This window comes from Ruditapes philippinarum, unplaced genomic scaffold (genome assembly GCF_026571515.1).
Source record: "Ruditapes philippinarum isolate M1 unplaced genomic scaffold, ASM2657151v2 ctg2557_1_1_1_1, whole genome shotgun sequence".
Taxonomy (NCBI): Eukaryota; Metazoa; Mollusca; class Bivalvia; order Venerida; family Veneridae; genus Ruditapes; species Ruditapes philippinarum.
The window spans coordinates 109,755-130,670 of record NW_026859120.1 but is presented as its reverse complement, the minus strand read 5'-3'; the positions used below and the strand labels follow the sequence as shown (position 1 = coordinate 130,670).

Genomic DNA, 20,916 nt, shown 5'->3' with positions numbered 1-20,916 from the left:
CCTTCAGTAGTTATTGAGATAACAACTTACAAGAAAAACTTAACCATGAATTTCTAAGTTGAAAAAGGGGAGAAAAATCAGCCTAAATGCAAGATAGAATTATGGATCTTTGTCAGTGACCTACAATTATGACCCTAAATGCATATGTGAAGTTTTTTATAAATATCTTTAATAGTTATTGAGATATGTAAAACTTGCATGTAAACATTAACCAAGAGACTAAGTAGAAAAGGGGATATGAATCAGCCTTAATGCAAGATAGAGTTATGGAACTTGGTCAGTGACATACAATTATGACCCTCCAATTATGACCCTAAGTGCATGTGTAAAGTTTCAAGTAAATATCTTTGAAGACCTTTAATCTTTAACCAAAATTTCTAAGTTTCAAAGGGGCGAATAATTCTGCAAATATTGCAGGCAGAGTTATGCAATTTTGCAAACTGATGTACATTGTTACTATAAAAAAGTATTTTAAATTTCAATTGAATATCTCAAGCAATAATTGAGATATTTGACTTTACAAAAAAACTTTAACCAAAATTTCTAAGTTCCAAAGGGGCATAATTCTATTAATATTGTAGGCAGAGTTATCCAACTTGTCAATCTGATGCACCTTGTTACTATAAATAAGTATTGTAAGTTTCAATTGAATATCTCAAGCAATAATTGAGATATTTGACTTTACAAAAAACTTTTACCAAAATTTCTAAGTTAAAAAGGGGCATAATTCTGTCAATATTGTAGGCAGAGTTATCCAACTTGTCAATCTGATGTACCTTGTTACTATAAATAAGTATTGTAAGTTTCAATTAAATATCTCAAGCATTGATTGAGATATTTGACTTTACAAAAAACATTAACCAAAATTTCTAAGTTAAAAAGGGGCATAATTCTGTCAATATTGTAGGCAGAGTTATCCAACTTGTCAATCTGATGTGCCTTGTTACTATTAATAAGTATTGTAAGTTTCAATTGAATATCTCAAGTAATAATTGAGATATTTGACTTTACAAAAAACTTTAACCAACGCCGACGCCGACGCCGACGCCGGGGCGACTACAATAGCTCTCATATTCTTCGAATAGTCGAGCTAAAAACAGTATTTGATTTCAGCGTTTTATTAAATCTCATTGACAATCTGAATTGGCCAAATGAGAGAAATTCTCTCACTATCAAACCAGGCCAGAACGATCCCTGAGCACTTAACTGGTCAATATTAATGTATCATATTAGTCTTGAGTTGAGCCTTGTTTTCTATTGACACTTCAAGCAAAAATAGAACTGACAAGACAAAAGCAACACTCCTCTAAGCTAAAAATGAAACAAATTATCACCATTTTTATAGTCACACAACTTCTTCATCAAAAACAATAGTAATAACAAAACAAGTGAAGGAAAATTGTCACCGTCAGGTTGCTTATACAGTGTTAGGTCTCTTACAAATATGAACTTATATCACATGTATATATATATATAATTGAAAACAAGGTGTACAATTCTACCTAAAATGGTTAAATTGCAAAATCCAAACAATATACATAAGGGCACTAGTATAATGTACAACTAGAAATGTGTCCATAGGACACGGATGCCCCCACACGCCACTGTTCTGTCAATCTTATGACTCTAGGTCAAATATTTTTTGGACTACATGTGCCACAAGTTGAAAACTAAAAATCAACAAAGGGCCATAATTCTGTTAAATTTGGTCGCAGCAAAAATTCCTTCCTTTACTACCATCTACACATTAAGGTTGTTAATCCCTGGAAGTTTAAGCAAAATCTGCCATCCGGTTTAAGAGGAGTTGCGTTCACAAAATTTCTACATAGTATATAATGAAAAAATCAACAAAGGGCCATAATTCTGTTAAATTTGGTTGCAGCAAAAATTCCTTCCTTTACTGCCATCTACACATTAAGGTTGTTCATCCCTGGAAGTTTAAGCAAAATCTGCCATCCGGTTTAAGAGGAGTTGCATTCACAAAATTTCTACATAGTATATAGTGAAAAAATTAACAAAGGGCCATAATTCTGTTAAATTTGGTCAAAACGAAATTTCCTTGCTTTACTATCATCTACACATTAAGGTTGTTCATCCCTGGAAGTTTAAGCAAAATCTGCCATCGGGTTTAAGAGGAGTTGCGTTCACAAAATTTCTACATAGTATCTAGTAAAAAAATCAACAAAGGGCCATAATTCTGTTAAATTTGGTCGCAGCGAAAATTCCTTCCTTTACTACCATCTACACATTAAGGTTGTTCATCCCTGTAAGTTTAAGCAAAATCTGCCATACGGTTTAAGAGGAGTTGCGTTCACAAAATTTGGGAACGTAAGGACGGACTGACGGACGGACGGACAAGTGCAACGCTATATGCACCCACATTGTGGGGGCATAAAAATGATGATATTATCCGTCTGGGACACAAAGCTAAGTATTAATGAAACCCCTTGCGATTTATAAGAGTTGCAAAAATATACAAAAATTGTTTTTACCCAGCAGGCCACCACAATATAATATATATAACAAGAATTTTCCTTCAAAACTTATTAGTGTTAAATTTCAAATCATTATCATCTGTTTCGCTTTTTTCCCTCAAAATAAAATATTACAATCCCCATCATGCTAATATTTACTAGGGAATTATGTATACAAAAGATAAAGTCTCTTTTAGCCAATTCTCAATAGACTTATTACAAATTGCCTAATTATAATGTCATCATGAAAGACAACAGCGTAAAAGTGTATGTCGATAATACAATGAAAATGAGGCTCTAATTCTACAACGCATTTTCTTTCTTCTTTTTTTCTCTCTATAATATATGACTTTTTGCTTTGTTATATTACCTGCACTGGTAAAACTTCTGACATAATCATTGATCGTTCCAGGAAAAGCGATGCTATAATTGGTAATTTCATGCCTATAATTCATAACGAGTACAATGATAAAGAAACAAGAGTGCCAGTTTGTCACAAAATATGCCTGTCACATTGATGAATGCTCAGTCACAAAATAGTGAACAATAAAATTTACATTAAAATCCATACATGCCATAATTTTTGGACAGCTTTCCGGGACACTTTTCATCGCGGCAATAATGGATGTGAATGCAGTTGTGGAAAAGGGGGGGGGGTGTCAATCGTATAACGTTATTAAATTAGGACGACTTTCTCCTGAATTTTAATGATAAACAGTTAACTTACTAGTTTTATAAGTTGTCTTTTAGGTCGACATATTTATCATTTTAAAAGTATTTCTTTATTTAATTTATTATTCCCTAAAAGCAAGTAAGTTGTAAGTTATAAACCCGGTGAATGGGCGCAGCCATGTTGTTCACCCGTTATATCTTAAAGTCATGATAATTACTACATGTCACGTAATGCAATTCTTCCAGTCATAAAAACAAACACAGCAAGGAGATTTATTTGGGTGACCATTTATTTGACACCTTTAATTTTTTTATTTGATAGATATATTTACATTGTTAAACTGTAATAATTAGACTTTCGGCATGTTAGCGATTGATCTAAAAATTAATGATTATCGGGGATTAACGATAACTGTTTAGGGCCGTAAACAATTAATTAACCCGACCATTAAACGCTGCCGAATTCAACAGAGAATGTTAATTGCCGATGCATAAAGAATCTATTGCCAAGGGGAATCGACAGCCGATAATTGTGGGGCTGTATATTGTAAACTTGTAAGTGTCAACGTTCCTGTGTATTATGTGTACCAGGTCAGATTATGTTTTACGATCTAGAGGTGAAATGTGCGAGATTTGATTTAAGAAAATTTATGAAAATTTTGCAAAATATCATGATTTTTTTTTCCGGGATCAAATCGATGCCCGGGACATCTCCGGGACAGACATCCGATTTCCGGGACAATCCCGGGCATCCGGGACGTTATGGCATGTATGTTAAAATCTGACAATATTTATATACAGAGGGATATCAATACAACTTGACACAAATGTTCACCAGTGTTGCACACAAAACTTGGGTCCCTGTGGCCAAAGGCAAAGTCACACATAGAATTCAACACCATGAGCCACCGTGAGTTTTGCAAATAAGATAATAACATGATGGTGAGCACTTACATCTTGTAACATAAGATGACCTTGACCTTGCATAATTATATTAACCTGAATAGGCTCACAATATTGCAATCACGTGATTGTGAACATTTTGTGATACAATAGTACAATTCAAATCTATAAAATTGTCTATATATCCATTTTTATATCTGACCTTTGACCACTATGTGTGACTTAATTGCCACATGAACCTGACACGGGCTGGCTGCAAACAGAGAACTCAAACTCAAGTTTACATCTGAATATGGATATTCCGATCAGTGAACTGTAAATTTACATTTACAATACTGCCTATGTCAAATTTGCAGTTTTTTTATTCATAACGGCGAAATTACATCATCTCAGACACATAGTTTTATTCAAAATTGCGCCAAAATGACGTCATTTTAATGCTGATTTTACTCATAAAAATGAAATTTCTAGCATGAAAACTAACAGAAATACCAGTCTGATATGCAAGAATGTGTTTTGAAGCCCTTTTCCGGTTATAAAAATGTTACTTCCCGGCTCCAGAGAGCAGATTTGAGAGCAGCTTATCTTTAATAATCTTTATCTGTTTATGCTGTACATACTTTATATCTAATATTTTAGATATGCAAGCAAAACTAACAATATTTTTTATCACAGATATGATGCAAAACAACTGTATCTTTCTTATCTTTTTTCAATATACATGTAGTTACATACAATAAAGTTACATCTATTATGCACAGATTCTCCAGCCCTTTGTTAGTATTGATTTTACAGCTCTCATTTCAAAACATTCTAACAGTTTTTCTTTGCTTTTAATTAATTTAGAGTAAAATTGATTAACATTTACATTCCAGTGACATTTGCCTAGCTACCTTTGGCATTTCACGATGACTACAACAAAAAAAAAACTGTATAAAATTTTAATATAACTTGAAATTGTATCTTGCGTTAAACATATTTAGAATAATACATAAATATATAATATAAGAATTGCAGTCTTGTTTTCAACATATTTTTTAACAGCTTATTTTTATAAATCTAATCTTGTGAACAAACATGATTTTTAGATATTTTGAGAACAACAGTATTTTCATTTTTTATAACATGCACATAATTCCTCAGAAAAATATAAATTTTAACTTTTTCAGAAACGGCAAACATGAATGAACTTTATAATGTTTATCATGGTATGGTCATCATAAAACTTACAAGATATAAACAAAATAATATTTTGACTTCCATATAAAACACTAAATCTGTATAACTGTACTAATTTTTAAATTGCCAAAAGCAACAGAAAAAAGATGGTGTATAATATATATATATAGAGGATATTAATTTTGTTTGCTTCAAATGTAAGATCAAAAATATATTTCACTGAGTGAACACCAGATGCAATATTTTCACGAGTTGCGTAGCCACAAGTGAAAATATAATAGCTGGTGTTCCTGAGTGAAATGTATTTCAATCTTATATGCAAAACAAACAAATTTCTATTTATTTCATGCTTTTTGGTGTTTTTAGGTCTCTTTTACTGATTTTGCCACATAACATCATGTGTTCTTCTTCATGATACCATGAACATCATGATGTCACACTGTATCAGGGTAAAGCTCCTTCATTATTGTCACTGATAACTGTATGTTTAGGTGCTCCTTTCTCATTACAGTGACCTACTTAGGGCTCAAAATTTTCTTTGGCTAATACACTGTGGAAAACTGAACAAAGTTAAATTATCACCACTTTGGGCAGGACTGGTCTCATGTCCGACGCTTTGTATGGTCACTCAGGCTTACTAAAACCGTCTATAAATACCAATGCATATCATCTAACCATTTCAAAACAAACAGCAAGCACTTGAATCAAGGCATTTTCTGAGTATATGTAATACATTGTAATCTAATTTTCAAGTTTCTTAAATTTCAAAGCAATCTTAGAACACTAGTGTCAAGAAGCAATTTACATGGAAACAATGAATACATACATAAGCCACGAGTTAAATTGTTCGCACTGTGATGCAACAACTTACTAATCCCATTAACTTAATTTTCTTACCTTCTTAAAACTTCTATTTCATTATTAAGAGATTCTTCTTTTCCAACTATGCCCATGCGATCAATACATTTCACAGCAACAAATTTACCAGGATCTGTTTTGTCTTCGGCCAATAAAACTTCTGAGAAGGCTCCACTGAAAGTACAAATAAGTGAATTATTAACTCAGGGATATTTTTACTGTTTTAAAGGATGCAAAATTGAAGAACTTATACCAAAAAATATTTTAAGAGCCAGGCCACTGTATATTTAAGGGACAAGCAACCTAAGATCAGCCTGCATCAAATGTGTGTGTCAATTTTAGTCTGTCTAATTTAAGATGTGATGATGGTAAAATTGGTACTATAAACTATTTATAAGTGACACCTAGACTGTAAAAGTCATCTGGTGACTTTCTAAATTTAATAAGTGGAGGAGGAAAACTTACTGAAGATGCCTTATGGGCCTTTGTGACTTAATTATTTCAGGCACAAGTTTACAATACCAGTAGAATCAATATAAGATCTGCCATCAAGCAGAACCCTTTCTCTCATGAAAGACTAAATATATTTACAATTTATAGCCTAATATTTAAACTAAATGCAATGAGGATCGAAGAAGAAAACAATAGGATGAACTTGAGCAATAGAAACTACCTCAGGCCATAAAAGGTTCAAGTTCAAAAGTAAAAGAAAAGCTCCTCTGAGCTCAAACATTTTTCACTGAGGTATTGGGACGTCGTCGACTTGGCCAAGTTGTTACTGGATTTAACATTGTTCTGTAAATAACATTGTCTGCAAACTATGCACAAATACTTTTGGAATCAATAACAAGAACTGTCGGAGGACAGTAACGCTCGACTATTCGAAAATTTGTCACAAGGGTGTTTCATTGATTATAATAATGCTTACCTATATGAATACATAAAATTGTCCGAAAAGGAACAAACCCTTCAAGTTTCAATACATTCCCTTCAGTAGTTATGGAGATACAAGCTTACACACAAAAACTTAACCAAGAATTTATGAATCCAAAAAGGGGCATTATTATGCGAAAAAGAAAATCCGAGTTATGGGACTTGTGCCAATCATCTTAGATAATCACAGACAACAAGAGTGTTAAGTTTCAATCCATTCCCTTCAGTAGTTATGGAGATACCAGCTTACACGCAAAAACTTAACCAAGAATTTCAAAGTCCAAAAAGGGGCATAATTATGTTAAAAAGCAAATCAGACTGATGGGACTTGTGTCAATCATCTTAGATAATCACAGAGAACAAGTGTGTGAAGTTTCAATCCATTCCCTTCACTAGTTATGGAGATACCAGCTTACACGCAAAAACTTAACCAAGAATTTCTAAGTCGAAAAAGGGACATTATTATGTAAAAAAGCAAATCAGAGTTATGGGACTTGTGCCAATCATCTAAGATAATCACAGAAAACAAGTGTGTGAAGTTTCAATCCATTCCCTTCAGTAGTTACGGAGATACCAGCTTACACGCAAAAACTTAACCAAGAATTTCTAAGTCGAAAAAGGGGCATTATTATGTAAAAAAGCAAATCAGAGTTATGGGACTTGTGCCAATCATCTTTGATAATCACAGAGAACAAGTGTGTGAAGTTTCAATCCATTCCCTTCAGTAGTTATGGAGATACCAGCTTACACGCAAAAACTTAACCAAGAATTTCTAAGTCGAAAAAGGGGCATTATTATGTAAAAAAGCAAATCAGAGTTATGGGACTTGTGCCAATCATCTAAGATAATCACAGAGAACAAGTGTGTGAAGTTTCAATCCATTCCCTTCAGTAGTTATGGAGATACCAGCTTACACGCAAAAACTTAACCAAGAATTTCTAAGTCGAAAAAGGGGCATAATTATGTAAAAAAGCAAATCAGAGTTATGGGACTTGTACCAATCATCTTAGATAATCACAGAGAACAAGTGTGTGAAGTTTCAATCCATTCCCTTCAGTAGTTATGGAGATACCAGCTTACATACAAAAACTTAACCACAGGGACGCTGACGCCGACAAATGGGTGACTGCATTAGCTCGATTATTCTGCGAATAGTCGAGCTAAAAACTAGAACTATCACTAAATGTGATTAATACCCCCACAAGACTGCTTCAGAATTGAGGATGTTACTAGTAACAGAATACCTTGTAAAAGAATTGAAATATAGAGTTATGGTTGTGGGCAATTATAGATAGTTGTGGTTCTTGTATGTTGCATTTCCTTTCAATGTGGTTGGCCATTGATGAAGTCCAGAAAGACAAGGAAAAGAAACAAAGGACAATAACTCTATAAATACTGAAGATGGAGTTATAGTTCTTGTGCACTGCACTTCCTCTTATTGTGCTTGACCATTGTATGAAGTTGTTTTGAATTCCAACCAGTATGTTTTAAGTTATGCTCCGGACAAGGAAAAGTATCAAAGGGCAGTAACTCTGTATTTTGTCAAAATGGAGTTATGGCTCTTGTGCAATGCACTTCCTTTTAATGTCCTTGACAACTGTATGAAGTTGTATTGAATTTCAAACAGTAGTTTTCAAGTCATGCTCTGGACAAGGAAAAGTAACAAAGGGCCGTAACTCTGTAATAAGTCAAGATGGAGTTATGGTTCTTGTGCACTGCACTTTTTCTCAATGTGCTGGACCATTGTATTAAGTTATAATGAATTCCAACAATTAGTCTTCAAGTTATGGTCCAGAAAAAAGAAAGCAATGAAAAAGTTACAAAGGGCAATAACTCTGTAATTACTTTAGATAGAGTTATGGTTCTTGTGCACTGCACTTCCCCTTTTTGTGTTTGACAATTGTATGAAGTTGTTTTGAATTCCGTCTAGTAGTTTTCAAGTTATGCCCCGGACAAGGAAAAGAAACAAAGGGCAATAACTCTGTAATTAGTCAAGATAGAGTTATGGTTCTTGTGCACTGCACTTTCTCTCAATGTGCTTGACCATTGTATGTAGTTATATTGAATTCCAACAATTAGTCTTCAAGTTATGGTCCGGACAAAAGAAAGCAATGGAAAAGTAACAAAGGGCAATAACTCTGTAATTACTTTAGATAGAGTTATGGTTCTTGTGCACTGCACTTATCCTTATTGTGTTTGACAATTGTATGAAGTTGTTTTGAATTCCAACCAGTAGTTTTCAAGTTATGCCTCGGACACAGAAAAGTAACAAAGGGCAATAACTCTGTAACAAGATATGTTTGTAAAACATGTATGCCCCCTATTAGCAGCCAATTAGTCATGTGATAAGGTTATTATGCATGACTTCTGACCCAGTGATCAAACAATTAATAAGGGTTATCAAGTATCTACTGGTCATGACCTTGACCTTTGACCCCTTGACCCAAAATTCAATAGGGGTCATCTGCTGGTCACGACCAATCATCATACAAAGTTTGAAGTTCCTAGGCCTAAGCGTTTTTAGTTATAGACCGTTTTTACCTACAACGTCAATGTGACCTTGACCTTTGACCCCTTGACCCTAAAATCAATAGGGGTCATCTGCTAGTCATGACCAATCACCATGCCAAGTTTGAAGTTCCTAGGCCTAAGGGTTCTTTTATTATTGATCGGAAACCGTTTTAACATACAAGGTCAATGTGACCTTGACCTTTGACCCCAAAATGAATAGGGGTCATCTGCTGGTCATGACCAATCACAATGCCAAGTTTGAAGTTCCTAAGCATTCTTAAGTTATTGATCAGAAACCGTTTTTACTTACAAGGTCAATGTGACCTTGACCTTTGACCCCTTGATCCCAAAATCAATAGGGGTAATCTGCTGGTCATGACAAATCACCATACCAAGTTTGAAGTTCCTAGGCCTAAGCGTTCTTAAGTTATTGATCAGAAACAGTTTTTACTTACAAGGTCAATGTGACCTTGACCTTTGACCCCTTGACCCAAAACTCAATAGGGGTCATCTGCTGGTCATGACCAATCACCATACCAAGTTTGAAGTTCCTAGGCCTAAGGGTTCTTAAGTTATTGATCGTATAGGCATTTTTACCTACAAGGTCAATGTGACCTTGCCCTTTGACCCCTTAACCCCAAAATCAATAGGGGTCATCTGCTGGTCATGACCAATCACCATACCAAGTTTGAAGTTCCTAGGCCTAAGGGTTCTTTAGTTATTGATCAGAAACAGTTTTTACCTAAGATGTCAATGTGACCTTGAACTTTGACCCCTTGACCCCAAAATCAATAGGGGTCATCTACTGATCATGACCAATCACCATATTAATTTTGAAGTCCCTAGGCCTCAGGGTTCTTTTGTTATTGATCGGAAACGGTTTTTACCAAAGAGGTCAATGTGACCTTGACCTTTGACCCCTTGATCCCAAAATCAATAGGGGTCATCTACTGACATGACCAATCACCATACCAAGTTTGAAGTTCCTAGGCCTTAAGGTTTTTTAGTTATTGATCGGAAACCCTTTTTGTTTACAAGGTCAATGTAACCTTGACCTTTGACCCCTTGACCAAAAATCAATAGGGGTCATCTACTGGTCATGACCAATCACCATACCAAGTTTGAAGTTTCTAGGCCTAAGGGTTCTTTAGTTATCACTCGGAAACCGTTTTTACCCAAGAGGTCAATGTGACCTTGACCTTTGACCCCTTGACCCCAAAATCAATAGGGGTCATCTACTGATCATGACCAATCACCATACCAAGTTTGAAGTTCCTAGGCCTTAAGGTTCTTTAGTTATTGATCGGAAACCGTTTTTGCTTACAAGGTCAATGTGACCTTGACCTTTGACCCCTTGACCCCAAAATCAATAGGGGTCATCTACTGGTCATGACCAATCACCATACCAAGTTTGAAGTTTCTAGGCCTAAGGGTTCTTTAGTTATCACTCGGAAACCGTTTTTACCCAAGAGGTCAATGTGACCTTGACCTTTGACCCCTTGACCCCAAAATCAATAGGGGTCATCTACTGATCATGACCAATCACCATACCAAGTTTGAAGTTCCTAGGCCTTAAGGTTCTTTAGTTATTGATCGGAAACCGTTTTTGCTTACAAGGTCAATGTGACCTTGACCTTTGACCCCTTGACCCCAAAATCAATAGGGGTCATCTACTGGTCATGACCAATCACCATACCAAGTTTGAAGTTCCTAGGCCTAAGGGTTCTTTAGTTATCACTCGGAAACGATTTGGTCTACGGACCGACGGACCGACGGACCGACAAGTGCAAAGCAATATACCCCCTTTTCTTCGAAATGGGGGCATAATAAGTCAAGATGGAGTTATGGTTCTTGTGCACTGCACTTCCTCTCAATGTGCTTGACCATTGTATGTAGTTATATTGAATTCCAACCATTAGTCTCAAGTTATGGTCCAGACAAAAGAAAGCAAAGGAAAAGTAACAAAGGGCAATAACTCTGTAATTACTTTAGATAGAGTTATGGTTCTTGTGCAATGCACTTCCCCTTATTGTGTTTGACAATTGTATGTAGTTATATTGAATTCCAACCATTAGTCTCAAGTTATGGTCCAGACAAAAGAAAGCAAAGGAAAAGTAACAAAGGGCAATAACTCTGTAATTACTTTAGATAGAGTTATGGTTCTTGTGCAATGCACTTCCCCTTATTGTGTTTGACAATTGTATGAAGTTGTTTTGAATTCCAATCAGTAGTTTTCAAGTTATGCCCCGGACAAGGAAAAGTAACAAAGGGCTATAACTCTGTAATAAGTCAAGATAGAGTTATGGTTCTTGTGCACTGCACTTCCTCTCAATGTGCTTGACCATTGTGTGTAGTTATTTTGAATTCCAATCATCAGTCTTCAAGTTATGCTCCGGACAAGGAAAATGCAACGGACGTCTGGACCGACCGACCACCGGATGACTCCTATATACCCCCCTAAACTTCGTTTTTGGGGGTATAATTATTGCTATAAAGTTACAGACAGGCTGATTTTAAATTAACTTTTAAAAATTAAGAGCACCACATGCAGTACCATTTCTTCTCTGTCTGTTAAAATAAAAATTAATTGTTATATCACTTCTCTTGTGCATAAATTATAACTTCAGAATAAGATAGACAACTTAGTGATTGTGAAATATGAGATATAGGTACTTATACAAAAGTTTATTAATTTTCCATGTAAAAAAGGAGCTAAACTCAAGAAATACTGATCACTTAGTTATGTCCTGTGTCCTAAAGATATGCACTGTCAATAATAAATTGATATGAAAATTCTATGTTAACAAGGGAAATAACTCAAAAAGATATTACTTTCAGGATAATGCCCCTTTGTCTTCCAACTGTGGCATATAATTATCAAATAATACAAGTTTTTTGTACATACATTTGTACCTTAGAAGATTTCAAAACAGTAAAAAAACACCTCGAAAATTATAGCTTCTTGTTTATAATCTTACAATTTAAGTTCTGTGTGTTATCATAACAGTTTTTGCACAACACCACCAAAACAATAACTTGATGGCCCAGCATTCATATAGCTTTAGTTAGCTAGACCTTTTATTTAAACCAGACAAGTTAGATATGAAAATCGAATTGATATTTTTATAGCAACAAACGTTTTTTTTCTCAACACTATGTACATGTACTTTCTAACATTAACGGTTATTATCATAAGAGTTATGTTTTGTCATACTAATTAAAAAATTTCAAAGAAGGACCAAAATAATCTGTACATGAAAGTTCCAGGCAATTTTTAAAGTTAACTGTACAAATATTTTATATTCAAAGGATTCAGGGAGTGTAATGTCATGTTTCACAACTGATAAACACCAACAAGCTGATGATATAAAGTTAATGCCCCTAGGGATTCTTATTGATTTTAAGACAAAATTACTTTTAATTTTTTTTTCTACATTAAAGCAGTGGAAGGTAGAAATGTCCCCATTGTGTCACATTAATAAACACTTAACATCTTAAAAAACAGTACTCTTCTCATGTTTTTGATATTACTTTATCTATCCTGAAAAAAAAAACTTACTAAATAGACATACAGGGTACATGTAATGTTTGATTTTATTTACCAGAAATAGTTTTTACGATGCAGCAAAGGACTTAATATTATACTGTTTTTACAGTAACAATTTGCATGAAGAATTTCTTATTCCAGGGGAGCAAAAACAGGGGGAAATATGGTGAAAACAATACTGACATTAGGAGGCAATAGGGAGTAATATATTTTTAGTATGTCAAGATTCTTTATTTAACAGAAAGTCATTGTGTGGGATATTTGTTCTGCTGTTGGGGCTTTATGATGACTCATACAGAAACTGGTGACTTTCCAGGGATACTGATGGCGGTTAACTTATTGGAGAAATCTTTCTCCGGAAGAAATGACAGGCATCCTCAATTATGTATTTTCTCAGGTGCATTCAGTAGTCCAGCTAATTGTACTTTGCATTGAGATTATTGTGCTGTTTTGTGTATGAATGGCAATATTTCCCCTCTAGAAGTGAAGTTCTTGTAACCCAGAACAAAAATAATCTCAGAATCTAGCTTAAATGGCACATCAAAATATTTTGACTTGGGTGCAAGCATAGAGCATGATGCTCTATAATCTTGCTGACAGCTTCTGCACACACAATAAAATCAATGCGAGTTTAAATATTGGTAATTCAAACCCACAAGGCTCAATGGCAAGTGTTTCAAGTCGGCAAACATTAACCATTTGGCTACTGAGTCTGCCCCACCCGTAGCACACCTAGAGCCATAATTAAATTGAAACCAATTGAATCAAAGTTGTAAAATAATATGACCTTGACCTTTGACCTTATGACCACAAAATCAAAATGGGTCATCTCATACTCACTGTCATGCTCAGTGTTTCATAAACCATGGTTTATACTTTCTGGAGAAGGATTATGAACAGGAAAGGCCAACATGTTATGGTGTATGAGCTTCACCCAAAACTGTTAATATTAACCATGGTTGAAAAAGAGGGAAACCAGATTAAAACTGTTGGTATAACTGTAATTCTTTTACTGGTTTATGAGGAAAAATGCCACAAAAAGATAAAAGAAAAAGCTTATAAACCATGTCCTGATACCAATGGACTCAAGTTGTTTGCTTTGCAAATTTCATAGACCAGACAAACTAATGTATAAGTCTTAACAAACCTGTCACTGATTTTCACTAATGATGAGCAGTAAATGTTATATTACATCTGCCAGCACTGTGTAACAGAGAAATACCTCCTATTGGTATACAATTTAAAGCTTTTTATCTTGATATAAAATCCATTCAAATACCTTTTGTCATGAAGCCTAGCTTAAAGAATGTCAATTATTACTTCTATTGGCAATTATCAAAACAGAAAGCAATAAAATAAAATTGCTTGTAAAAGAATGCAATAAAAAATTACAACTTTCTTAAATCTTTGTCAAGGAAAGACCACAGATAAGGAAAGGAATGATGGCATCAAAAAGATCAGTTTGAATTAGCAGAAGAAATGACTGTATGATATATCAGAGGAACACATAATATGGAGGCGTTAACAAAGCTGTGGGTGTAATGAAAAATGAACTTTAAGCTGTACAGACATGGTGAACTGATGAATTTTTTATGTGTTATATTTTGTAGTCAGTTATATATTTCCATATATCACACCTATAGAAGTGACAACAGAGGAATTATTAAATTGTTAAATGGCAGTTATTTAGTTTTGCTTTTCTTTTTTTGGACAATCCCTATAAAATCTATCATTTTTCCCTACTAAATCTAACTAATTGGGAGTTTTCATTTTTGTTGTTGTTCTGATAGTATCAATTGGTGTGGCAGTATTTTCAAGAGGTTATCATGTCAGACTAGTTGGTTTAAACCTTTGTCAGGGGCAAGCCATTGTTTCCATTAGCATGAAACTTAACACTCACTGATTAATAATAAATTAAGAAGGCCATTTAAAACAAATTGTGCCCCTTGCAACTTGCTTGGTCTTGAAACAAACAAAAATAAAGATCATTCAAGGTTTAATAATAAATAATTATATAAATATATAATAAAAATAATGATAATTTGAAGATCGAAATACATGTATAATAATTTTCATAACATTAGGTAGAAATAACTTGTTTTCTGTTTATTATATATTTTTTTCTTTTTTGACCTTTCAATTCTTAAGACATCTTTTATTTTGTGTATTGGCTGAATTAAGAAGAATTTCGCTGCAGTCCGACAATTTTAGACAATTAACAGGGAAAATACAGAAAATGTGTTTCATTGCAGTGAAAAATAAATGTTTGCAGTGAAAATACGCAAAATGAAAATAGACACTTTATTTCATCACAATATTTCCCAATTTTTAATTCATAAGTATATAATAATTTAAAATATTATTTTGTCTGAAGTTTGAAAAAACAAGAAGGTTTTATAAAACTTCTTTATATCCATTTATATAATTCATTAATTAAACAAATCTTCCTCGATTCTCTTTCAAAATATGTTTCTCTTTTAAAATATGTTTTTAAGTTTTTAATCCACAGTAATGTATATATTAGTCAATATAATTACATTTGTAATATTTATACATTTCTATTCAATTTCTTAGTGTAACATAAAGATTTAAAGTTAAATAATAGGAAACTTAAACCTTTTGAAAACATTTACATGTACTGATCATTCAAGAGTTTGTTAGATTTGGATATAGGAAAAACCATTAAGTAATTACATGATACTTTGATATAATCTTTAACAGCCAATTACTAGCATAAATAGATAGATCAGTTATAATAACACTAACTTTACATAAACATGATTAATTAATCATATTGATCAACCAGTATGTAGCAAAGCAGTGTTCAAGTCGATCTTAACCAAAAATTAGAAGACTAACAAATGGTAATATTTACTAAATATAAAAGATATCAAGGTTAATTAGTAAATAAGTGATAACCATTATTGCCTGGTGAATTTGTCACAAAATTACACATCATAGCATGATGTTCAGTTCATTCAATATGAACATTTAAATTACATTGAAATATCATAATTCTGAATTCATATTATCTAAGCGATCAATACTCACATTTTTACAATCTTTTATCTGACCTTTGACCTCAGCATGTTTCAAATTACTTCAAACAATTTTTTTCTAACAGGACTCTGCAACAAGGTGAACCAAATACGGTAATTTATAAGAAATAACCTAGTAGATCTGGCGAGCGTTTCACTAATATTCCGTAAGTTTTGGTCTTTTTACTTAAATTTGGACTTACGCAAAACATTAATTTACGTATTAGTTGTGTTTCCCTTTACATAATGTGCAATTACGCCAGCTATAAGTGAGCGTAACCTACGCAAATATTTAGCTAAGAAAGTTTAGTGAAACGCAAATAATTACATAATAAATAAAAGTTCTGCTTATGCAAAAAGTTAAAATTTTCTTACGGTATTTTTTATCTCTGATGGCTATATCATGTTTATCAGACTGGAAATTTTTTAGCAATTTTAGTAATGGACCACCTAATGATTATTTCTGTAGAGTTTCATGAAAATCTATCAAAGGACATTCATAGCTTATCTCTATTATTAACTTAAAGCTCTGGCAGCCATCATTTTCATTACTGACCAGAATGATTTGAGCAATTTTTGAAAAGGCCTACCTTATAATCATTCCTTTTACAAAGGTTGACGAAGAGATGTTGTTTAGAATGTTTTTCTACTTTTTGCTCTGGCCATCATATTGTTTAGCATACTTGAACTATTTGAGCAATTTTATACAGAAGTATCTATTAATTGATCAAATCCTGCATTATGAGTTTCATCACTATTAGCCAAGCAGTTTAGGAAATCCTGATGCTGTCATTATGCACAAGGGACACACAACCACGTTGACAAATGCCTCCTGACACAGGATGATCACAATAGATCACTTTGAGCATGTTGTGCTCCAGTGAATTACAAAATCTTGATTAATCAATATTTCATCATTTCAAATGTATAAAATACTATTTATAAAATATATTAAATGTTAACTTTAATAAATGAAGTTTTACTATGTATTCTTGATAATTTATTTTGTATGTTGATCAGTATGTGTTTTAGCCTTATTCCTTATTTGTTTCACGTTAGACATTATACATGTATTTAGCACATCTGGACAATCTGTTGCTCACTTTATTTGGTCATGTAAATGGTCTGGTTGCAAGATTTCTCACTGGATCATCAAACAGCCTTCGTGTTCAGGAATGACTTTAACATAAAATGTAATCATAAAACACATTAAAATTGACAATAAATGAAAGTATGGCCTGCCAACACAGTGACTTAATCACGGATAACCTCAATAACTTTTTTATTCTCAACATTTTTATTCAAGTGATATTAGTGACAATTGAAGCCAAAATGTTGCCCTACTGACATAGTCATTTGAATTTAAACTAAATAACAAACAAAGTTACTCTGAGGAGATTTAAGAAAATTGTCACCAAATTGTCACCAAAGATGTCTTTTTTACAGACCATTAAGCTGGCTTGTAACCTTTAAACAACCATCCAATAATTTTCCATATGTCCCTGTATACAGAATAATGTATTCAGCCTCTTATTTAATCAAGCTTTAAAAAAAACCAGTGTAGAAAATAGGTTTACACATGTGACCAAATAAAAACACAAATTACATACAATTCTCTAATTCCCTGACTTATAAAACAAGGCAGTCTAGACTATATTTACATGTTTAAAAAATATCAGATAAGTGAGAACACATACTATATATATAACTTTTATTCATATATATTATGTTAAGCAAGTCACACCCAGGAAACATGAAAATATATACAATGTATAGTCATCAGCAGAATTACCTTGTTCATATACATTCAGAATATATGATATTTCTCTTGCAAGCACATAATATCATCTCATATAACTGTGTAATATTGTCTGTTTTAATTTTTTGCGATGAATTTTAATTTCTCAGTATTTACAAAAACAGGCAGTCATTTTCAGATACAAACAAGACATATAGTGTTCTTTAATAACAATGTAATAAATATGTATAATCCAAATTAGAAACAAGAACTTTGAATTTCTGATGACAGATGATCATGGGCATAAAAATGGAAGCCTTAAATAACAAAAATGTTTTATCTAATATAGCTGGCAGTTTATTATAGTCTTACTCTATAATGTTCAAGCATGGGAAACAGTTAGAGCTTTTACCCCTTTAGTTAGTGGTATTTAGGAGTCATTTACTCCTTGATTTTTGCTTGTGACTTCCAATAATTGTAATGCTTTTCGTTCTTTACCTAATATTATTATTTATCATGAGCCTTTCAATGTCTGACATTTTGCATTCTCTGACTTCCAAAGTTTGGAACTTGATGGAAGCTCTGCAACAGGCTGATAATAATTCATTAAGTCAAAGTGATAAACTCACCACAATAGTTATAATTTTGATGACTAATAATGTTCTCCTAAAGCCAAAAATAACAACATTTCTTACTCTTTCTTTAAAAGTACAGTATACAAGTGATAAACAGAACATTCAATTGTTTTCAATATGGCTACAGTATCTGTTGTCTCAGAGCCACATGGGACAGCAAAAACACTACAGAACTATTCAAAGGAAGAACACAAATAAAACTAATCAATTTGCCAATTACTAAAGAATACCTCCTGCAAATAAATCCGATTAAGCAGATGAATACAGAATCATAGGAAATCAATTTGATATCGACAAAAGCCAACAATTCAAAAATATTCTTGTCTATGGAAAGCGGAAGTGTCTATTTGATTTACCCAGTTTCCATTTCATAATAGAAAAATAACATGTAATAGAAATATGTTCGGCTTATAGAATTCTTCCTGCTCGACTGTCACAGAGTTTACTCATTCCCCTCTCGTTTGTTATGCAATATAGCAATTTAATCAGCCAGCAATGTAATAAAATAAATATCATCCCACCTTTTATTGACTTAAAATTCTTGTATGCAAGGAAGTCTTTTTAAATCTGGGTTTCATAATGGCCCAGATGTGTTTTGCCAGGAATTAATTAAATTACCATGCAGCATTTGTTTTTCCACTGCATTGCTAAGTTATTTTTATATACCTATTTCTATTGGTTATTTATCACGACCTGATTACGTTACCTACATTGCACTTTTAAGAAAACCATTAGTCCTTCTTTAAGAAAAAAACATAAAAGGATCCAGGGCTATAGAACATCGCAAATGGCAAAATTGAAAATTTAAGGAATTCTACTAATTCAAGGCTCCTAAAAAATGTATATCATTGAAGGGAACCTGACTGCATGTGGCCAAATCATCCATCAGTGACTGAGGAGTATCATGTATACATATTGCTCTGAAAGAATCACACTTAGACCTCGAGGAATATGCACTTCATTGAGAGGTAATTAAGAACAGCAGAAGATTTAAGTAAGACAACAAGGTCCTAAACAGCCTTTGTAACTGACAGGGTAACGTTAAAAGACGGCACTGTGATCATCACATTATATGCATATAAAAGCATGCAAATGAGGAAAAAAGGCATGGACAACAGTAACTGTGTTGAAGCAAAGTTACCTGGAAGTGTACATGTAAGCCTTTTACTGACGACAAGAATATTTCTTCTGTAAGGGAATATACATGTACTAGTCCACAAGGGTTTCTTTACCAGGTTTGTTGTGTATGTCAATGTATTTTGTAACCTGTATATGCCATTTTAATCATTTTCAAGGCCATTCTAATCATTTTCAAAATAAACCTCTTGACATGATATCTGCTCGGACTTATTCTAAATAATGATAAACAAAATGCCCATAATTTGTTTGTTTGTTTCATTTTACGCCTTTTCCCAACAGTATTTCAGTCATATAGGCGGGTAGTTTCCTAACCATCGTTCCTGGAGAGTTACACCAGTACTAGACTACCTTCCTCCCTGCTAAACTACCAAAGCAGCTCCCGGGGATCAAACCCACGCCAGAGAGGTAACTGGATTAAAAGTCATCGACTCTAACCCCTCAACCACAGAGGCGGTACAAAATGCCCATAAAACAAATTTGATTTACTTACTAAAAATGAAACAATATGACTCGGTAATCATTTTAATTGTTTATTAAAAGCATATTTACATGTATTCAGATTTATGAAAATAGTAAAATGTGAACAATTATTTGTTCTGCAGAAGCGGGGAAATTTACCCGTTGTGCCATTATTAACATAGAAATATTCATGCTAAAAAATAATTGACTGATTGAATGTCACTATGATTACCATGAGCATTTGAAGCTAGCAAATATTTCTACACAAACAGTATTGTGATGGTGTTTTCTTGTTACTTCAATGTTAATATAGCTGTTGCACAATCTGCCTCGGACATCATTTATAATATAAAAGTGTGGAGACGAATTTCGCCACAGAAATCAATCAAAATCAGCCGGTAAAAGCCAATTACCCTGCAGAAACCGTCTAACAACACTGAACAGTGAGAAAATCATCTCTACCAGTCATTTATTAATGTGAGCCTCCAGCTGATTTTATAGTTAACAGAGACGATAATCTGATAATGTTCAATCTCCTATATTATTGTTTTCCTACATGAACAAGAGCGATCAGTAATCACATGTGTCGCCTCATAATGGCCAATTTCATGTTAGGACAAATTTTGTGACAGACGGACAGACAGACGGACAGTGCAAAACTAGACTTGGTACTGATCAATCATGTAAAGTTTGGATAAAATTGCACCAGTAGCTTATGAGGAGTAGTCCGGACAAGCTTTTGCGTATCTGGCAACAAACAGAAAAAAACACCTTTTTATCAAAGGGCCATAACTCAGCCAAAAATCATTCAACCGGAAAACCCGTGCAA

The 20,916-nt window shown here is 33.5% G+C and overlaps 1 protein-coding gene across 1 annotated transcript in view; it reads right to left on the bottom strand.

Moving 5' to 3' along the window:
* The window catches only part of LOC132755312 (calcium/calmodulin-dependent protein kinase type 1-like), a 73,529-nt gene that overhangs the window by 35,954 nt on the left and 16,659 nt on the right, over positions 1-20,916 (bottom strand). The window contains exon 2 of the mRNA XM_060746163.1: positions 6,126-6,260. Coding sequence (XP_060602146.1) covers positions 6,126-6,260 — 135 coding nt within the window. The remainder of the gene's footprint in view (positions 1-6,125; positions 6,261-20,916) is intronic.